General features: G+C 52.1%; 6 protein-coding genes across 6 annotated transcripts; 3 read left to right on the top strand and 3 right to left on the bottom strand.

Annotated features, from left to right (window-relative positions):
- Window positions 1-40: 40 nt before the first annotated feature.
- On the bottom strand, window positions 41-438 carry PC9H_009593 (uncharacterized protein; the record flags this gene model as incomplete). Its single annotated transcript, XM_036779092.1, has 4 exons — window positions 41-88; window positions 137-229; window positions 261-348; window positions 404-438. 4 exons carry the CDS (start codon window positions 436-438, stop codon window positions 41-43), a joined length of 264 nt encoding a protein of 87 aa, XP_036628481.1.
- Window positions 439-775: 337 nt separating this feature from the next.
- PC9H_009592 (uncharacterized protein) lies at window positions 776-3,905 on the bottom strand (the record flags this gene model as incomplete). The annotated part of the gene is made up of 11 exons (XM_036779091.1): window positions 776-852; window positions 954-1,281; window positions 1,367-1,873; window positions 1,944-2,029; window positions 2,101-2,222; window positions 2,282-2,365; window positions 2,445-2,635; window positions 2,849-3,130; window positions 3,188-3,562; window positions 3,605-3,780; window positions 3,836-3,905. 11 exons carry the CDS (start codon window positions 3,903-3,905, stop codon window positions 776-778), a joined length of 2,298 nt encoding a protein of 765 aa, XP_036628480.1.
- Window positions 3,906-4,094: 189 nt separating this feature from the next.
- On the top strand, window positions 4,095-6,277 carry PC9H_009591 (uncharacterized protein; the record flags this gene model as incomplete). The annotated part of the gene is made up of 11 exons (XM_036779090.1): window positions 4,095-4,116; window positions 4,177-4,257; window positions 4,317-4,448; window positions 4,605-4,734; window positions 4,796-4,883; window positions 4,936-5,053; window positions 5,099-5,208; window positions 5,267-5,339; window positions 5,402-5,680; window positions 5,876-5,948; window positions 6,031-6,277. 11 exons carry the CDS (start codon window positions 4,095-4,097, stop codon window positions 6,275-6,277), a joined length of 1,353 nt encoding a protein of 450 aa, XP_036628479.1.
- Window positions 6,278-9,433: 3,156 nt separating this feature from the next.
- RAS1 (Ras GTPase) lies at window positions 9,434-10,694 on the bottom strand (the record flags this gene model as incomplete). Its single annotated transcript, XM_036779089.1, has 5 exons — window positions 9,434-9,705; window positions 9,809-10,002; window positions 10,050-10,137; window positions 10,517-10,637; window positions 10,686-10,694. 5 exons carry the CDS (start codon window positions 10,692-10,694, stop codon window positions 9,434-9,436), a joined length of 684 nt encoding a protein of 227 aa, XP_036628478.1.
- Window positions 10,695-10,818: 124 nt separating this feature from the next.
- Window positions 10,819-12,924, top strand: CNHHK5_2 (His Kinase A domain containing protein; the record flags this gene model as incomplete). The annotated part of the gene is made up of 2 exons (XM_036779088.1): window positions 10,819-12,368; window positions 12,495-12,924. The coding sequence occupies 2 exons, from the start codon at window positions 10,819-10,821 to the stop codon at window positions 12,922-12,924; spliced, it is 1,980 nt and encodes a 659-aa protein (XP_036628477.1).
- A 2,900-nt stretch (window positions 12,925-15,824) lies between these two features.
- Window positions 15,825-20,272, top strand: CNHHK5_1 (His Kinase A domain containing protein; the record flags this gene model as incomplete). Its single annotated transcript, XM_036779087.1, has 20 exons — window positions 15,825-16,162; window positions 16,251-16,323; window positions 16,396-16,434; window positions 16,505-16,540; window positions 16,595-16,859; window positions 17,028-17,174; window positions 17,301-17,416; window positions 17,476-17,588; window positions 17,656-17,689; window positions 17,752-17,933; window positions 18,042-18,231; window positions 18,297-18,377; window positions 18,457-18,555; window positions 18,620-18,643; window positions 18,714-19,660; window positions 19,721-19,742; window positions 19,791-19,861; window positions 19,920-19,957; window positions 20,008-20,155; window positions 20,209-20,272. 20 exons carry the CDS (start codon window positions 15,825-15,827, stop codon window positions 20,270-20,272), a joined length of 3,027 nt encoding a protein of 1,008 aa, XP_036628476.1.
- Window positions 20,273-20,332: the final 60 nt, after the last annotated feature.

Below are 20,332 nucleotides of genomic sequence, written 5' to 3'. Positions count from 1 at the left end.
GTCAGATGGAAGTCTCGTGCTATAAATAGACTGCCCCTGTTTACTCTACTACCTCGTTTAGCTCGCTCGCCTTTTTCACCACAGCGTTCTATCTAGACTGTCAGTGCACACTCGAATACGACAGAATCGTACGCACTCCATTGCTCTGCTTGATCTCGACGGCCGGATTGCCTGGCTCGCCGTTCTTCGTTATCTGCCCCCCGGCGACGTGCATGAGATTGCGAGACGCCTAAGCGAACTGATGGCCCGGGCGGACGTACATCATTCCCGTTCTTGCTTTTGATTGTGGTCTTCTCCTCGTGGACGCCGACGACCTCGCCCTTCGGGTGGCCTTGCCCCCAGTTCCAGCTGCGCGTAACAGGTGTTAGGGAACAGCGGTATGCAATGAGTGAGTGACACGCACCTGACTGTATCGCCTTTGTTGAGTTGGTCTGACATGGCGTGGTTGTGAAGAATGGGTGGTATGGTGGTGGTAGATGAAAGAGTTGTTGGTCTCCGGATGGCCTTATATGTTGTACGTGCACGGCCCCTTTACGTCGATCCGTTCCCTGACCCTCTCCTGCTAGCCCTCTGGTCTGCCGAATGACTTACTTATCTGATTTCGCTACATCCTGACGGCACTCAGAATTTGTTTGCGGCAGCTCGCTATTCAGGCTTGGTACTCATTGCGGTAGAGATAATTAGATAGATTCATTCCCAAGCGGTAAACACAGTGAGGATTCGCAGAAAGCCAAGTCAGGTAAGTCGGAGCGTGATGTGGAACGGGAGACCACGCTCAGCCAGCATTGATCTTGCATTGCAGGCCGAGCATCCTACAAAAGGAGTCTGTTTGGGGATTCCTATACGCCGGCGCTATACGCAGAGAGCGAATGAGTCAGTCAGCTTTAGCCTACCACCTCCACCTCCACGCAAATGCACAAAAGCAAGAACACGAAGGAACAGGGTGCACGTACGTTGTTGCCGCGCCTGCCCACCTTCTACTCCTGGCCCCGGGGCCGTCATAACGAATTGCTGATACTCTTCCACGGTTTTGCATCTCCCGTCGCCGCCAATACCACCGTTTAAATTCGCTTCAACCCATGCAAGCTCCTTCGCCACCATCGCCCGCGCCTCTGCTTCCTCAGGGAACGGCTGCTGCTGGGCCCGGAGGCTGAAATACGGATCGAATGCACGAGTGATGGCTAGCCATTCCGGATCGTACGTTAACGTCGGTTTAGCAGGGGATGGGGGAGTAGGGGAAGGAGAAAGGACATTGTCACTTGATGTTGGGACATCTATCACCTAAACACTCAATTAGCCATACAGATGCGTTGGATAATTTACCAGTTGGAAGAAGGATAATGGACCTAGAGTAGGGAGTACGTACTTCCAGGAACTGTCGGCCAGGAAGGCATTTATCCAAAGCGAGGAAGTTTGTGACCGTTGGTGCCGGCGGCGGCAGCGGCGGCGGCGCAACCTCCTCCTCTTCGTCGTCTAATTTTATCTCATCGGGGTTTAGAGGGGCACCACTAGAAGGCACAACATCCGCCGTTTTGCTTTCTTCCCCTCCCTCTTCGTCGTCAATCACAATCTCATCAGGATTGGTCCCTTCAGCGGTGCCCACGGGAGCAGAGGCTCCAGAAGGCACACCTCGAGCACCCTGACTGCCATCGCCGTGTGTTACAGTAGCCTCGAACCGCGTATGCAGATGCGCGGAGAACCACCACTTCGGTTGGAGCGTTCGAAGCAACCCCATGAGCGGAGGTGAACCCAACCTCCCAGAATTAACGTCCTCGGTGAAGAACCGCTTCCTGCGTAGAAGATCGCGGACGTCCCCATGTTGTTCGATGGACTGAGGCCAGTCGTGAGATAGAAAGATGTCGGGTGAGGATAGCTAGGGGTGGAAGACGTTAATATTCAGGTGGCAACCTTTGACAGAGTAGGGTACAAAGACATCTACTTACCAGTGACAGTCGCCGAACGTTATACTCCCGGATATGATATATACTTCTCATAGTGCCGTGGTCGTACGGTAACCTTTCGTAATGTCCTGCAATCAGTCGCGTCCAGAAATACACACGTCAATACCCTCATCTATGCAAAAGCTGTGGATTTACATACCCTTCCTGAAATCATGGGCTTTGAATATGCCCGACGCGCCTGCTATCCGGATACCGTTGACCTGGACGCAACCCGCATGGCCCATGAAATACATATTCGGCGCGATCCATCCTCCATGATACCTACGAGACTTAAGAATCAGATCATACTTTCCGCGCCGAGAAATGTCGACTCAACTCACAATTCCCAAAAGTAATTCGAGGCTTCGTGATTCCCCCCAATCACGATCGTCAAAACAGGAGCGACGCGTTCCCCCGTGTAATACCTACATAAAACCGTTCAAGTCAAAGTCAAAGTCAACAATTTCGTCGTCAGAATCAAACCCTTCAATGAGATTGAATTACTTATGGAACTCGCCCAGTTGCTTGTACTTATCGGGCACGGCCATGCACTGCAAGTCGCGAACGTTTCGTATTGCCTGGAAGTCGCCACAGATAATGAGGAGGTCGACTTTGTAGTTGTTTCGTTGTTCAAGGGTAGCGATTTGGCGGTAGATGGCGTCGAGCGCGCCGTGACAGCATCCTTCGACCGCGATCTATACCGACAAAGGTGTGGGAGGGGTGCCACATTTACCAACTGCAAGCCTACCTTCATCACGAGTAGTGTTGAACCGCACACGGGGTATTCCCAGAGCTTGAAGCTGAAGACTCCAACGAAGATGAGTGTACGAGGTTGGGATCAAGCATTTCTCACGGTGATAGTGCACAGTGACTGTAAATATATGTGGTGACTACTGCTACCGCCGAACATCCTCATCGTTAACCGCCCTAATCTCATCAATACCAAGTTCATATCGCCCCTCTACACCGCTGTTCCCTCCTAATATGCTGATTCCGATAGATTTGACTTTCTCGCGACGAATTGTTGGTTTAGATTGAAGGGACTGGAAGGAGGGAGACGACGGTTGCTGGTACGAGTCGGGGGATGTGTCCGGGTCTGAGGAGTGCGAAGCTGAGTCTGACGGGGCCGAAGACGAAGGGGAGTCGACAATTTCGCCGGCGTGCGTAAGGACGAAGTTGTTGAATGGTATCTTTAGTGGATCAAATGAATACGAAGGCAAAGAGAGATAGAACACAAGGATACGCACATACAACTCCTCCCATCCACCGTCTTTTACCCCCAGCAACTCCTCTTCTGGCACATCCTGGTTCTTGAACATCAGTCTGTGCTGCCAGACTTCCATTCCTCCTCCCAACCCGCCTATCCCCATGCCTATATCATCCTCCGTCTGGATATTCACGAAATACGACGTGCGTGTAATTGGGTTCCCTGAGGGGCGGAGGCGGAGGGCGAGGTAGTCGTGTGAGGAGAGGTCTTCTGTTATGTTCCCGAAGAGTGACGGGCGAGCTTTGTTACGAAAGCCTGCGTAGCCTGAGCGTGTGATGCGTGGCTTGTTCGCAGCGGGTGTAGATGGGATTCGAAGGCTCATTGTCCCCCAGAACCGACCTGTGCCTACAAGCGGCTGTGCACCATCTTTGGTTGATGGAGGGGTCGGTCGATTCACGCGTCCAATGGGCCCGTTCACCGTCTCATCTTCTATGAAATCAAAATTGACGGTCGAGAGGCCACCAATATCCGAATCCGATCCCGTGGCGAACTGCGAAATGTCCTGCGGTGTGTTGAACGTGAACAGTGATCGTGGGGCACGAGAAGGTGCGTCTGCACCCTGCATAAGCAAGACTGGGGCCGAGGGTGAGGCTAGCATGCTAGTAAATGGGATCCGGATAGGACATACTCTTTGCAAGGTTGTCCCGGAGGACTTGAGACGATCTATTGACATACAGCGACCAGTGCGACATAGACATGTTTTGGGAAACTCGGTGGGCGGGAGAAAGGGAGATCGCCACCACGTGACCCGGCGCACTTGGCTACAGCGAGTCATCTTCACATTGGCTTCACCTGTACTTCATCTACGCGCGGTGCTCTCCGCTGGCTCTGTTACCCGTGTCCCTTCCAGAGCTCTACTCAGACACAGAACGTTCCATACATATATAATGCCCCCCAAAAAGGCTGAACGTATGTTTCTCTGCTAATCTACAGACGTGTGGTGTCTGAGGGCTTATATTGATGAAATAGCGAAGACAAACCCCAAGAAGCGGGGCGTTGAAGATGTGGGGGATAATGTTGCAAGTTCTTCGAGCTCTAAAATCGCGAAAGGTAGGTCTTGTGCTCCCAATGAAGTTGATGCCGTAACGTTCGGCCATGCGGCATTTCAGTGCACCCATTCTTCTCGAAACCAAAGCCTAATGAAGAAGGGGACGCCTCATCCTCTAGTACTGGTTTCCGATGGCACGAACCCCTCGGACCGAAGAAGACGCTCATATATGGGACCAACGGCAACCCCAGCGGTCTTCCCTCGTCGACGTCGTCTACGATAACTCAAACCGAGGCGGAAACAAATATAGACGTGCAAATCCCAGGAGATCATAAAAGGGTGGAAGTGAGAAAGGGGGACCTTGTGGTCACCGAGGAGATAACACTGAAGGCGAAGGCGAAGGGGAAAGTGAAAGTGAAAGTAGCAGCATTCGATTTGGACGGAACGATCATTGAAGGGAATGGGCGGACCGTGTCTGCCGATTGGAAGTTTTGGAAAAGTGGGGTGAAGGGCAAGTTGGAGGCTGTTGTTGCTGAGGGGTATGTCTTGTGTTATGATACATTTGTCGCATTAGGGAAGGTGACTGACGCAATTTTTTAGGTACTCGTTGGTTATCATCTCAAATCAAGGGATCAAAACCGAGCGACTAAAGGTGTGGAGGGAGAAAGTAAAGTCGATTGCAGCTGCTGTGAGTAGGTTTCACCAGCTGTCCGAACCACCCCAACTATGTGCTTGGCCAGTTACCCGACGTTCCCTTCCGATTATTCGCGGCGACAGCGAAAGATGGGTACCGCAAACCTATGCCGGGGATGTGGACCGAATTGGAGAGAATGGTTGCTGAACACGGGCAGGAAATTGGTGGGTTGCTCCACTCCCCCTTCCGTGCCAACACTGATTATGCAGATAAAGACCAGTCCTTCTTTGTCGGTGACGCCGCTGGCCGCAAGGGTGACTTTGCAGGGACGGACAGAAAATGGGCACTCAACGTTGGGATCAAGTTTTATACACCCGAGGTACGTTTGAAATCATTCAAAGCATCTCTATAATAAACCTGGTTTCTTGTGATTCAAGGAATATTTCCTAGGACATCCGCCTGCAAAATACGAGCTTCTTGGTTTCCATGTGTCTTCACTTCCAGTCGACAGTACGCTTTATATCATTATTATGAGCTCTCTCCTCCCATGTAACCGCTGTTCACTACCACAGTACCGCCCTTCACGCCTACATCCACCCCCCTCGTCCCTTCTTCCGACCATAAACCTAAATCAAAGGGAAAATCCAAGCCCTCCTCCTCCTCCTCACCAAACCCAGCCCCGGAAATAGTCCTCTTCGTCGGATACCCAGGGGTCGGTAAAACAACGTTTTACAAGCGTCACTTCGCGGACGCTGGGTACGTGCATATCAACCAGGACGTGTTGGGGAGCAAGCCGAAGTGTTTGAAGGCGGTGGAGAAAGCGGTTGAAGATGAGCAGAGATGTGTCGTTGGTGAGTTAGCTTCATTCTCTTGTTCCTTTTCTACGAAGAGTAGCGACGATGGGTCCCGTCAATATTGGAATGGTTGCTATAATTACGGTATCGCCTTTTGGGCATGACCCCGATTTCACGACCCTATCTTTGCTCTATTCGGCTCCCGCAAGCGGGAAGTAAATTGCTCGAAGCCAAATCTCACTAAACGCGTAGATAACACAAATCGAGATGGAGCGACAAGGCAAGCGTACATCTCTCTTGCCAAGAAGAAGAATATTCCCATTCGGTACGTTCTGCATTCCTATCATCCAATGCTCCATGACACAACGACTCACTTCCGCCTGCTTTTTTTCGATTTCCATGCGTAGGTGCTGTCACTTTACCGCTCCCATGGAACTCGCGTGGCACAATAACCTGTATCGCGCGTACATCGTACCTGAAGAAGAGCGACGACCCGCCGTGCCATATCTGGCGTTCACTGGCTATCGAGCGGCGTTTGAGGCGCCTGAAGTAGATGAAGGGTTTGATGAGATTAGACAAGTCAACTGGGTGTTTGAGGGGAGCGAGGAGGAGAGGAAGAAGTGGGGAATGTGGTTGCAGGTGGAGGGCAAGTAAACAGAGGGCGGGGCCGAGAAGTGGTGGGAGGCAGTGGGGTAGATGTATAGGGAAGAGGGGGAGAGGCTTATCGAGTGGTAAATTCGCCGAAGAATCCGGCCTCGTATGCTCAGAAGTGCAGAAAGCATATTACATCGCGCAATCTCTGATTACATCAGTGCTTCAAGTACAAGTGGGACCAAGTGTCCGACCCCAACACTCCGCTGAAAGCCAAAATAGTTGTTACCCCCTCTGTATTGATTCAAAGTGCTCGTCAACCCGTCTACATCGAACTTCCTTGCGTGGCTACCAAAGCGATAGCATGAACAAGCTGCGTCTTGTTAAGAGACTATTCAAACTCATCTGCAAGGAATACACCCGATCCATCTTTGCCACTCCCCCCAGCAAACCCGTGCTACTTGTGACTTACAGACACCGAATTCTAGGCGCCTGGTGTCACTCGGTCCCAACAAGCCACTTAGCAGCACCGACGCGAGGGAAAAGACTGCGCTCACGAGCCTCGACCTGCCCATCCGGACTTATCCTTTGCCTCTCGCGCTCCCACCTTGCTTTTTTTGAAGCCCCCCTCCTTGCGCCGAAGCATGATACGGCGATCCCACGTCCCCGCAGGCGCTAACTAAACGCCTCAGTACAACAGCGATGGAATTCACTGAATCTTCAGGACAGTCCAAATGGATCGTCCCACCACCCTCCCACAGAAACTGCTGCCAACGCCAAGATGAGGACAACAACCATACTATCACTTCTGCGCAAGACTCCTGCTTTGGGGTGACTGGGGGTTTGTGTGCATACCCCAGCAACTTCAGTCGACGAATATATGTCAGTCGACCTTACCCACCTCTCCTTTATATCCTACACAACAGAGGACCGACTGTGCTTCGGTTTATCTACTGCCTACCTTCCACGCGGGCCAAGGTCAAGGTCCAAAGTACACAGCGCCGCCCTCCCTATGTATCGATGAGTTCAACGCAATTATATCACACACGGGATGTGGTGGCGATGCTGCGGCTATTGACACCCTGACCTTGAACGCCAACTTTGGCAACTTCAACTTTGGCAACTTCGTCATGGCGGCATGTATCGTGAAACGGTACTCAAATTACTTATCTCCATGACCACGATGATAGACGATGGGCTCCCTTTATTCAGGCTCTCTGACATGCTGAATGCCTTCCTCAGCAACCTGACTCTTTCTCTCAAACGAATCTCAGACTCAGTCAAGCCTCTGCATGGGGCTGATTGTATTTACTACATACACACAGCCGGGCAGTGATCAGGCCCTTCTGTTTGCAACATATAAATAATTATTAATTATTTGCTACCTAGATATTCGACAAGTTCGTCACTGTCACTGGTGAAGGAATACAATGATATCCGCACAACTACCCCACCACGAGATCTGACGATGTCACCAAATGATTGTCTGAATCGTCGTTCTCGTCGTCGTCATCATCATCATAATCAAATCCATAAACTTCGTCAAAACATATTTCTCCAGTTGACCGATGATATCCTTCGTTATCCTACACGCAAAGATTTGAAAGAAATCGATAACTATCCCAATCAGCCTACGTTCTTCAAGGACCCGCACGATTAATGTGACACTGAGTTTGACATCGTAGTTACCCAGTTGAAGTGTTTTCGTTTTCAGCCTCGGGAACGGTTGCTCGGTGTCAGCGGGTTTCAAAAGGGCTTGGATACAAGTTGCATTCACTTCCTCAGCTTCCAACTTTTGCACATGTTCGTGTCGTCTAAACAAGCTCACCCAATCGCCCCCCCCCTTATTAGAGAGAAGCCACTAATGCGGAAGGTTTGTGCTTGTGAACGAGGCAATATAACAGAGAGCCTGAACAGAAGAAATATTTCTTGGGCCGTTATGGAAGATGGAGCTCGAGCACCATCGAAATCCTGTATCGTCACGGTATCGATATGTGCAGCGCCGTCGTTACTCGCCATATATGATAGGATGGCCCTCAGATCGCCTATGCACAGGGAGGTGCGAGCATGATCACGGGAGAACTGCGATGTAAACTTCACCCGCGCAGGGGAGGATGATGTGCCGAATTGTTAATGCCGAGTTGGCTCGACAGGGAGGCGCGTAGGTGAATTGGCGAAGTTGTGGGAGTATGGGGATCATGATAGGTGGTTTCCGACGTCAAGGGTCTGCAGATATGGCATCTGTATCGCGCTGAAGACGCGGTGTATTCCCTCGTGGACAGGGTCGGTGGCACTGTATAGGCTCGCTAGTTTATCCAGATGCAAGAACCGCAGTGAGCTAGGCGCGTTGTTCGTGGCAATCATTTCCACGATCCTCAAGAGGCCGGTGGAAGTATGAGTTGTCACCGACTTGATCTTTAAGTGTTCAATGCTGTCCATGTGGGCCATAACAGCAGAGAGGATGGCCCTCTCACTCGCCGAATCTGTACATTTGACGTGTAGCGGCGCGTTTTGAGAACGCGCCAGAATCTCTGCTGCCCAGAGGCGTCGTGGCCAACGGCTTGGCCAAAATAAATATACATATCTGCGAGCAGCTCTGGCGGAGTCCTTGAGATGGGGGCAAGGGTGTTTCTCCGTGTCCTTAGCTCCCGAATGGCTTCTTCGTGGACCGCGATCTCTTCATCGATCGCTCCTTGGGTCGCGTGTCCTTCCTTCGTGGATGGGAGAGAATACAGGATCAATTGCTGAAGAGTAGTGCGAGCAAGAAACCAATACCTGAAGCATTACTCGCTAGTTGTGGTGGGCGCAGTCTTGTGATGGCACGGTGGTGACGATAAGTTGGATGGTGGCTTGATAGAGTCGAGCACTAAGTTATGAGCAATTGTCGTAGCCATGGGCGCGCACGCCCACTCTATTATCACTGTCTCGCACCCTTGAAGAGCCCGGAAGTCGCACTCGGCCAGAACGAATAAATAATCCGCGTGCGTTGCATATCATATTCCTTTGCTCGTTTACTCGTATGATTCGTTGAGCGCATAGCCATAGAAAGTCAAAGTCAAAACCATATCAAAACAAAACAACATCTGCTGCATCATTGGCGCTCGTCCGCTCGAGCCTCGTAGCAGTCGGTCTTCCAACGCCTCTCCCTCCCCACTGCCTCACCGCGCTCCTACCACGGGTCGCTGTCCTCGATCCACTCTCTCCTCGATCCAATCTCCCCTACAACACAACACACCCACAGCACCCGCTGCCCCCCTCATTCCCGTACCCCCTTCCGCCCGCGCCGCCCATACCGCCGCCCCCTCCCATCCCCATTCCCGAACCGCCCATGCTCCCGCCGCCAGGCAGCACCGGCCGCCCCGTCTGCTGCTCCTTGTTGTATTTTCGGATCTCGCGCACGAGGTTGCAGAACGCCTCGTCGACGTTGATGCGCTGCTTCGCGGACGTCTCGATGAATTTGCACCCAAAGTGTTTGGCGAGGTCGCGGCCCTCTGTTGTAAAAGAACAAAGTACATAATTGAATTATTAGACGGTTAATCAAATCATTAAGGATGATGGGGTGATGGGGTGAGGATGGGAATGGGGGGGACGCACCGTTCATCCCAACCTGCCTCTCGTACTCCAAATCGCACTTATTCGCGACTACAATCACCGGGAAGCTGTCCTGGTCCTTGACGCGCAGGATCTGCTGGTGGAACGTCGAGATTTCCTCAAACGAGTTGCGCGATGTGATCGAGTAGACGAGTAGGAATCCCTCGCCTGTTCGCATGTATTGTTCCCGCATGGCGCTATTAAATTAACCGTTAGCGTTCGGTGAAGGGGTCAGAAGGGGAACACATGCCCGTATTCCTCCTGCCCGGCAGTATCGAGGACGTCCAGCAATGCGACCTCGTCGTCGATCACGCATTGTTTGCGGTACGAATCTAATTCGGTCCGTACGTCAGCGTTCCGCCAGTCCACGTAAATGATCAACGGGTCACGAGTGCAAATGAAAGGGATTGATGAACGGAGTGGAAATGATGTGATGTGTGTGATGTGGTTTGTGATGATTATTAGGAAAGGGAAAGCGGCATAGGCAGAAATGATAGATGGCAGGAGAGGTAGGGATGCTGCCTGATGATAGATGGTCGTATGGGTAGCAGGAAAGGGCGGTGCACGTAGGTACGCAGAGCTGTAGAGGTACCTCAACAGCCCGCTCCGTTGAATTCCCCCGCGCCAAAGACATCTCGCGACGCACCCATGGTGAAAATAGAGTAAAGCCAAAGCAAGAACCGGTAGCAAAGGCAAGGAAATGGAGCTCACCCTCGATAGTAGGATCATACTCGTCCACGAAATGGCTTTGGATGAACTGGATGGTCAAGGCTGATTTTCCGACACCACCACCACCGACGACGACCAATTTGTATTCACGTAAGAAGGTGGCCTATATGGCCATCTTAGCATCGACTTGCCAAGGTAGAAAAGCACGTACCCGAGACATTGCAGTAAGAACGAGAAAGAGAAGAGGAAGAGAGGTGAGGCGCGCAAACAAATACAAACTCAATATATTGAGTCTGGGCGCCTATTCGCTGGCTTGAATCGGTCGCTGTTGCTCGTTGATTGCAATGGCGTCGCACACAACGCACACGCTCCAGACGACCGCCGCCGCCCTTCGTTGGGCTGGTTCCTTTGTTGATATCTCACCTCTGGCCCTGCCGTCGCCCGAACACGAGCTCACGGATCCGATGCGAGGTGCGCTGACCGCCGTGCCGCGATCGCATCCCCCGCCAGACCAGCATCTGCCCTCGTCGCCGTCGCTCTTCCACCATCAGCGCCATCCATCGTTGCCCACGTCCCCCAGCGCGACGTCTGCGTCGGCCTCCTCGTCGTCGAACACACCATCAGCCCCGTCAAGCCACAGCCATCATAGCAGCAGTATCTACACGCCAGGCGGGTCGCGCGCACGGCTGTCGTCGTTCTGGGAAGACGTGCTGCCGCAGCAGAACCTGGACGACGTGCCAGAGGATGCAGCGCCTGCGACAGACTACTTCTCGCCCTCGCATCTTCAGCTATCGCAGCCCCAGCCCCGTGCTCGACCTCGACTACTGTCTAATTCGAATTCTTCCAACAATCCGACCCCGACATCTTCCAGCGCAAACTCCGTCTCGTCTTCTACATCGACACTGACCACCGCCACGCTCACGACATCCCCCACGACTGCCGCTATTCCCATCCCCCTGCCAAACTTCCCTCTCCAATCCCCCCTCCGCCGCCCCTCGCACTCCATATCCCTCTCCGACAATCCCCTCCCCTCCGCCTCCCGCCGTGCTCACTTGATGCGCCAGTCATCTTCGCCACTCCCCCAGCCCGTTCAGCCGTCCCCCCATCATCTCAGTCTCAACCTCACTGGTGGTGAGCTGGGGGGTCACGGATATCCACTGCACCTGCAACAAATCCTTGCTGACCAACGCACGCGCAACGACAACCCCAACCGCACTGTGCAGACGCAGAGTCCTGTGCCCTTCAATGGTGATGACGTCAATGGGAACGACTCTGATGTAGTAGATGAGAACGAGTATGCGTTAGATACGGACAGCACTGATACCGACTCGAATGCTTCTGGGGATGGGGAGCATGCAAACGCAAGGGAGATGGGGGTATTTGGATCAGATAGTGCGATAGCGTTTCCGGCTATGACGAAGGCACGATCGACATCGACGCTGCTGCCTGCGTTGCCCGTTGCTGAACGCGACCGTGAGGAGGGAGGGAGTAAAGAAGTGAAGGGGAAAGAGACATACAGAGAAGGTGGCGGAGACGGAGAGGGTCCAGATATGGAGAAGGACAAAGAGGGGGAGGGAGAAAAGGTAAAAGAGCAAGTGAACGGGAGCGTAGGTGAGGGTAGTGATGATAATATCGAGGGACAGCGTGATGCAGAGAGTGGCGCAAAAGACGCAGATGGTAGTACGAGTACATTCGCTACCCCCCTTCCTACTGCCAATCCTTCAGCTAACGTCCCCGCAATCAACTCTACGACTACCCCAATGAACATTCTGAGTGTCCCAAACATACACACGATGAACATCCCGACGGCCTCGCTCGCGTCTTACCTCTCGCTCGGCTACCTCCCTGCGCCCTCGCCGCCTGACGAGCTGGAGCGCAGAAGGGCATTGTACAAGTGCGTACCGTCTATATTCCTCGCAGCTTATCCCGTCTTTATCTTTTCTGTCTCGCCTTCGCTTTCACTCTTTAATCCTTCCCAAATCGCCTTGTTTTGTCATTGAACACTGATGATCGGCCGTAGATTCAACATACTACACACCCCACCCTCATTCCCCTCCACCACCACCACCACCCCTTCCTCCGCCTCCGCCTCGACTTACACCGCTGCGCATGCTGCGAACTACACGAACCCCGCGCACTCGTCTTCCCTGCCGAATCCACCGTCGTCGTCCTCACTGCCCAATTCTACTTCCATCTCCAACGCCATCGCCAACACGGATGCCAGGAGCGTAGATAGTACGAGTAGAACCTTGGAAGGAGGCAGAGAAGCAATGAGGGATAATAGGGATAATAGGGAAAGGGATGGCGGGAGAGTCGTCGAGAGGGACAGAAATGGGGACAGGCTAGTCGACCGCAGCACGGAGCCCTTCTCGCGCATCGCGCACCTCGCGAAGCTGGTCTTCGCGACGAAGGGCGTGGGCGTTGGGTGTATAGATGGCGGCGAGCAGTGAGTGCTTTTCTTCTAAGCTCTGTTCGCTTTTGTTTGGGGTTTGGGGTTTGTACGTGTGTGAAGTTGGAATGGGGGGAGGGCAGGGGGAGGGCAGGGGATGGGACAGAGGAAGAGTCGGGAGTTGGACGGGTGAAGTGAAGTGTACGCGACTCTAGGACGCGTCGTGTCCCTTTCCCCCTTCCTCCCGCCTCCCCTTCTCGCGCGGATCCGTTCTCGGCTCTCTCTAGCTTTGTTCTCTTTTTGTTTCGTTCTGCTCGCAATCCACGCTAATCAAACCATCATCACTGATTAGGTGGTTCAAAGCACAGTGGGGGCTCAACGTCTCGAGCATCCCGCGTCATGTCTCGATCTGTGCGCACGCGATTCTGGAGAGGTACGTTACCTCCCTTGTTTGCCCCTTAACGCTACCCCTATTGCCTCTCCCCTTTAACGCTACCCCTATTGCCCCTCCCCTTCCCTGATCCCCTGTCTCACCCCTTTACTCCTGATGACCCTTCAATCCTAACTGACTATGCCGACTGCTTCATCCTAAATGCATGAACATATACATATAACCACGGAATAGAGGTGACGAGCCGATGATAATTCTCGACACGCACCTCGATTGGAGATTCGTGAATAACGTGCGTCCTTTGAACTACATTAAAGTATCAACAACATAAACTCAATCAACGTACTGAAAACCAATAAATCATGTTGAACCGGAAAACGCCAACAGCCTCTGGTAACGGGCCCGCCGTACATCCGGTTCTACGCAGGCGCGCCGCTCCGCACGAGCGATGGGTTCAATATTGGAACGTGAGTACCGCTCGTCTTTCCACTTCTTGTTTTATTTTTCGTGGGTTTCTGGGTTGTGTTTCCTTGGTGGATTTTCCGATATGCGACGTTCACTTCCGGTCCCTTTTTCACTCTTGGGCGCCGTTTGGACGCCGTACGCGTCGCGTAGCGCGGCGTCCTGTATAACGTCATTTCGGCGAGCGCGCCATGCTACATACCGTTGCATTTCGCACTTAGCGGACTTATCGCTGTGGCACGCGAGGCAAGCGACGCTTTGATCACCGTTCCTTTCGCTCCTCGTCCCTCGTGCTTCGCCTCGCATACCGCTTACCGCTTACTGCGTGTCGCGCATCGATCCGGCATCCACACAATCACCCGCTCTCTTCTATTTCCTCGCTCCCTTCTTTCTTATTCTCGCCCCATTTATTATCTTATTTCGTTTGCATCCTCCGAGCGCTCGCATTTTACTTTGTGCGTGGTTTATATTCGCCTGTGAGCGGCTCGCCGTGGAATGCTTCGAACGCCCCCTGGCTAGTTGTGCACTATATTCGTGGCCATTATCTCTGTTCTATTCGCCTCTGAATTTAGGGCTTTGATGACCGTGGGTTCTCTTCTATCTCCCCTCCTGTGCGCGCCTACCCGTGCTTTACTCGCCGTACGCGAGCTGGCGAGATTCGCGGCCACAATCTATGGAGTTCTGTGTTCTTCATCGGCTGCGGTTTGAGGGTTTGTGGGCTTTGATCGCCGTATCTTCGCGCCTACCCGCCTACCTCCACCTCCTACCTTCCCACCATTCCCTTCATTCCCTTACTCCCATATCCCTTTTTTTAAAATTTTGCTTCGCATCCACCATGTTCGAGCATATTCGCCGGACCGATGGGTGCTATTCTCCCTCCACTTCCTCCCATCTGAGCCTTCTCTCATTTCTCTTTTGATCGCCGTCCGACTTCTCTTCTTCTCTCATTTCTCTTCGACCTTCGCTCGGTATCTCCCTTACTTCGTTCTTCGCTCGGCACTTGCCTTGCATCTTACATACTCGTTGTTTGCTCTCTCGCCTGCTCCCACTCTCATTTCGCTTTCTCGCCATGCGATGCGATACGATACGCTGGGAAGTGGGGTGGTGAGGTGAGTGGGGGCAGAACGCGAGAATGCAAGGAAGGCGAGAAGGGTGGGGCTTCTTAAATTTTCGTTTCTACTTCATTTCTGCATCTTCTGTTATTTTCTCTGAGTTTTCAATCTCACTCATTTCTTTATTTTGGTCCTTTCCGTCTCCGTCACTCGTTTCTTCCTCCTCTTCACTCTCCTCGCAATCCTCCCACTCTTTTCCCTCTTGTTTTCATTTATTTCTTAAATTAAATCCTCCTCGATCTATACGCGGTTGCTGACGAATTTCTCCCTCTATCTCTCCCCAATCTCCCAAACAACCCTCGCTAATCTCTCCATCCCTCCCCCTCGACGACATCAACCCTCAATGTCTCCTCGCTTTGATGGTTTCCCTGGCCATCCATGGATGACGCTCGCCCATCTATTCCTTAACACCGCTAAAATCCATCCCTTTATCCACCGGTCTGTCCACCTATCACACTCTGTAACATCACCTGGCTCGATCGCGTGCGTGATTGTCTCGCTCGCTCACACGTATCGACGACGTGGACCCTCCCCCACAAACATAAACACGAACACGAACACGAACGAACGAACTATTCTATGTGCATGTGTTGCATTCCGGACCTTCAACTCGTCGTCAACGCCTCGCGTAATCTGCTGCACGCTACCCGCCGGCTCTCCATTCCCCCATTGACCTACCCTCCCCACTCTCTATTCCCCATTCTCCACTTGACTACGCCACTCATCCCCATTTTCTCAACCCCCCTGCCTACCCTGAATCCGGATTGTACTTGATGATCGCACTCGTCGACGCCTGCGCCTCGGATTCTCCCTTCGGTGTTGCTGACCCACGGTATGTGGTAAACGACCCTTGCGAACTTTGTCGATTCGCCCCCACTTGACCCGACCCGACCCGGCTCCATCATGCGTCAACCCTACCCATGCGTTCTTGCGTTCATTCGCACTTGTTCCCTCGTATCCACCCACGATCCATGCGTCCTCCTTACGCAACCTACGATGCCTGTACTCGCGCTATCTTCGTATCTGCATCCGATGGATATCTGCATCACCATCATTGACATCACCGCACCCCCCACCTACACCTCCACCATCACCGCCCAATACAACCAATCCCTCTACTTGGGTTATTATTATCTGAACATGACATCGTATCTTGTCCCTTCTGGTAACCGTAACCCGGTAATTTGCCTGGTTCGCATTCCTTTCGGTGTTACCCCACCTCCCCACCTTGTTCACACGACTTCGACCTTACGCGACTTGACATTCGGACTGGACTGGACTGGATCGGTTTTGACGCCTGTTTGCTTGTTCCTCGCTGACTTTGCTTGCGTTCGGTGACGTTGGCACCGGTTGCACTTGGAACACTCCAAACATAATTCTTCTATCCTCGCTCTGTTGTCACGGTTATGTACAAACTGATAGTTTGATGGTAATCGACGATGCGCCTCGGGAAGAGTTTTCCCCGAGACAAAGACATACGCTCAAAGAATTTGCGGTACGTGACTATCTCTCGTTTCCGTGTTGCCTCTTCGTTGAGCTCACGCTTTGGACATGGTGGTGGTTATAGGCCATTGCGATGCGCGAAATGGAACTTTGGAGGGACAAGGTAACGATTTTATCGCCGTCGAGTCGATTTATTCCTTTTTTCTGTCGCTGACGTTTGCTGCGATGCATAGATCCAATTACGCATACGAGATAAAATACAGAATTCGGTAGGTCTCCCGCTATTCGCGGCTCTCCCCATCATAACACACGCCCAATGATAGATGGAGCAATTTTCTCGCGAATGTCTCGAGATCGATTCTGAAGCCCAAGCCGTAAGCCCGGACCAGCCTCATAGTATCGTTGGTGCATCGATGGATAAGGTCTACTCTCGGGCTGCCAAGTTGGTGAAGAAGACCTTGGATGTCGAGGGGGTCATTGTGGTGGATGTAAGCCATTGCGAGGTTCTCGAGAGTTTGAACTCGGAGGGGAGCGTCAGCGTTGTTCTTCATCACGGCGAGCCTGTAGTGAATGTAGCTGCCGCAGGGGGTAGCTGCGTCGACAATACGGATGGCGAGTTGAACGATAGTGCTCATGGTACACCGACTCCCAGCACGCCCCTTGCATTGCCATCCTTCAGTAGCGCGCCTCCTCCCTCTTCCTCGGGATCCAACACGCTACCACATGACAACTTCACCCCGCAACATTGCGCGTCAGGCGAAACTACTGCTCGTCAACTCACGCCCGAAGAATACAGTCGCCTCGTAGATTACTTCGCTAAACACCCAGACGGGAAGATATCGGAAGGAATCGTCCCACCGGCGTTCAGGCCGTTCTTGCCTACAAGGATCCAGTATGCACTAAGTGAGTTTTATGAGTTTTCCTTCCACGTCCATTATTTCCCTTCCACCCCGGCCATTGTTGCGATGATCGGACGCTGGGTTATTCGTCTCTATGCTCTGCATATTTGATGCTGTGCATCCTATTGAGTTGTCACTGACGGCGTTCATCTGTCGGAACGAGTAGCCGTCCCTATATTCAATGTTGACAAGAGGCCGTTCGCCTTACTCTGTGCCTACAATGCATCGGAGCATACCAAAAGATTCGTACGTGATCTGACCTTTTCAACGCCATACCTGGAAGCGAATGTTCAGCACTCGATTAGTTGGAGGGCCACGAATTATCATATCTGAGGGCTATCGGGGTAATTATCCTGTCCGCTGTTTTGAAACGCAGGATGGCATTAGCGGATAAGGCGAAGAGCCTGTTCATATCCAAGTATGTGTCGTCTCCGCGCGTCGGTCTACATCTGAGATGACGCATTTTCTTCATTTCTACCATCTAGCATCTCGCATGAACTCAGGACGCCGCTTCACGGGGTCCGTAACTTCGGTCGAATGAATTGTTGCCACGGCTAACGGTTCCGTTGACTCACATGTAGATTCTCGCCGCCGCCGAACTTCTGGCAGATACCCCGCTAAACCACAGCCAAGCCTCATTCCTTCAAACCGTCCAAGCCTGCGGTACATCGCTCGTCGAAACCGTCAACCATGTCCTAGATTTCACTAAACTGAGCGGAAACTCAAAATCTGGAGGCGTCGAGAAGGTCATTGTGCCCACTAAGTAAGTCGTGATCTCAACGCTAAAACCTTTTCCTATATTAACAATAACGGAAAATTGCCCGTACTAACTTTTCATGGTCTTTGTGGCACCGACTCATTATTGATCAAGGGTTGATCTGATGCAGCTTGTGGAGGAAGCAGTCGACGGTTGTTGGGTGGGTTACCGCGCCCGAACCCAAATTATGCGCGACTCTGCTATTGGCAGCGTATATTCTCCACCGGAGAAAGACGCAGGTAACGGCCAGTCGTCGAAGCGTAATCTCGTAGAGACCGTCGTAGACATCGGTCATCGTGAAGGGGTGCGTGGATATTCCTTCTCGCTTATCAGTTCCTAATTAATCTTGTTTGGCTTTGCTTGTGTCAGGGTTGGCTCCTAAAGTGCGAAAGGGGAGGCATTCGGAGGGTGTTGATGAATTTATTCGGGAATAGTCTGAAGTTTACCTCAGTTAGTGGACACGCTGCCTTATGGTCGCACTGCTTGCTTATTATTCTCCCTTGCCTCGTGTTTGTGGTCGTGGTGTTAGAATGGCTTTATCCATGTCATCCTGCGCCAATTACCCTCAAGCAAGGACGATCCACCTAATAGAGTGAAGATCGAACTCGGTGTTTGTGATACGGGAAAGGTAAGCACACGGAACATTCTATTTATTCCTTTGGAACCCCACCTAACGTCAGGATCCTTCCTAGGGGATTAGCCAAAGTTTTCTGAAGGTTTGTCGTTCAATCAGAGTCTACCTAACAAAAATAGGGAAATCCATTCTATTGACACAAATTCTTCCAGAATCAGCTATTCCATCCTTTTTCGCAGGAAAATCCACTACAGACCGGAACCGGCCTCGGTTTGGCGATCGTCAATAGCATTGTCCACTCGGATAGTGTGAACGGTACCGTCGATGTATGGAGTGAAGAAGGGCTAGGTACGGAGCTCAAAGTAACCTTTTCCGCGGACGTACTACCCACCGATGAGGGAGGTTATTTGCCCTCCTCGACGGACATGTTCCGGTTTGACGACCCCAACAATCCGCCTACAGTCGCCTTGGTTGGGTTCGACACATCACACCCTGGTGTCCAGTTATTGTTTACCGTCACTCGAAATTATCTCGTCTCGTGGTGGGGGTTCAACGCCATTCAGACAGAAGACCCCGGATTAGGAGACATCGTCATTATCAACAACGATCCGTCCGCCATTGTGGCCGCCACGGAACGGCGAGATACTGCTAGGCCCTTCCTCATATTTTCGGCATTAAGAGGTAGCCCGGCCTTAATGGCCATCGCTAGCGACCACGAAAACATAGGAGGTTTCTGCCGAATCGTTTACAAACCCGGAGGCCCATCGCGACTGCGCACGATCTTGAACTTAGCTATGCATGCTCTCAAAATCGTCACTCGATCGCAAAGTATCTCTCCGTCGGGGGACCCAAACACCGAAGGGTCTAGAGTCATTGGTTCACCTATCCCTCGAAGAAATTCCGAAGAAATAAGCACCATCCGCGGCTCTCGACCTTTCTTCCCTCGATCATCGACGGCTCACCCAGGAGTAACGTCTTGGAAGGCACTCGTCTCCCCTATAGAGGCTGACGAATCCCCCGAGCCGGAAATAGTTGGCCCGACGATCCCTATCGGTAACGGTGGGACCTTGCTAAAGTCTTCAGTAGGCACAATCGACGTCGCTGTACGTCGGTTTCGTGTGCTTGTAGTTGAAGACAATAGTATCCTTCGGACCTTGCTGTATGTAAAGTCCAACATCTATCTATATGGGGCTTACAACTTCTTACTGCCCGGTCACAGAGTCCGATGGCTGAAAACAAAGGTCAGGACTTTGACAATGTACTCGTGAACTCGTTTACATCATTTCCAGGGATATGATTATCGGGATGCCGTTGATGGTCGTGATGGCGTCAACATCTATCAAGCCGAGGGTCCTTTTGAGTGAGCAACAGTACAGTTTTTTTGTCTCCATTATTGTGCCTCACCCTTAATATTGCAGCGTGGTCCTGCTTGACCTGTCTATGCCCGTCTTAGATGGTCGGTGCGATCTTCATTAGCGTTGTCTATCCTGACAAAACGGTGGCTAGGTATTGGAGCCACTTCCGAAATTAGACAAATTGAGGCTGCTCGCGAGCAGTCCGACAACAAGCCTGCTCGGGCATGTATTTTAGCACTAACAGGTATGTCCTCGCTAGAGGATAAGAGAAGGGCGTTTGAAGCGGGTGTAGACGGCTAGTATGTGTATAACGCTACCCTAACGTCGCGCCGACTAACGAACGCTACCTTAGTCTCGTCAAGCCAGTAGCATTCAAGACGCTTGAAGATATGTTCCATAAACTCGGCATAACATGACCTGTATATTTCAAGGGTTTTTTCTTGGTTCCTGCACGGTACCTTTCCCTCCGCATCAGC

This window comes from Pleurotus ostreatus (assembly GCF_014466165.1).
Source record: "Pleurotus ostreatus strain PC9 chromosome Unknown scaffold_7, whole genome shotgun sequence".
In the NCBI taxonomy this organism is placed as follows: Eukaryota; Fungi; Basidiomycota; class Agaricomycetes; order Agaricales; family Pleurotaceae; genus Pleurotus; species Pleurotus ostreatus.
Note: the sequence above shows the minus strand (reverse complement) of the source record. Positions and strands in the feature narration are given on the sequence as shown.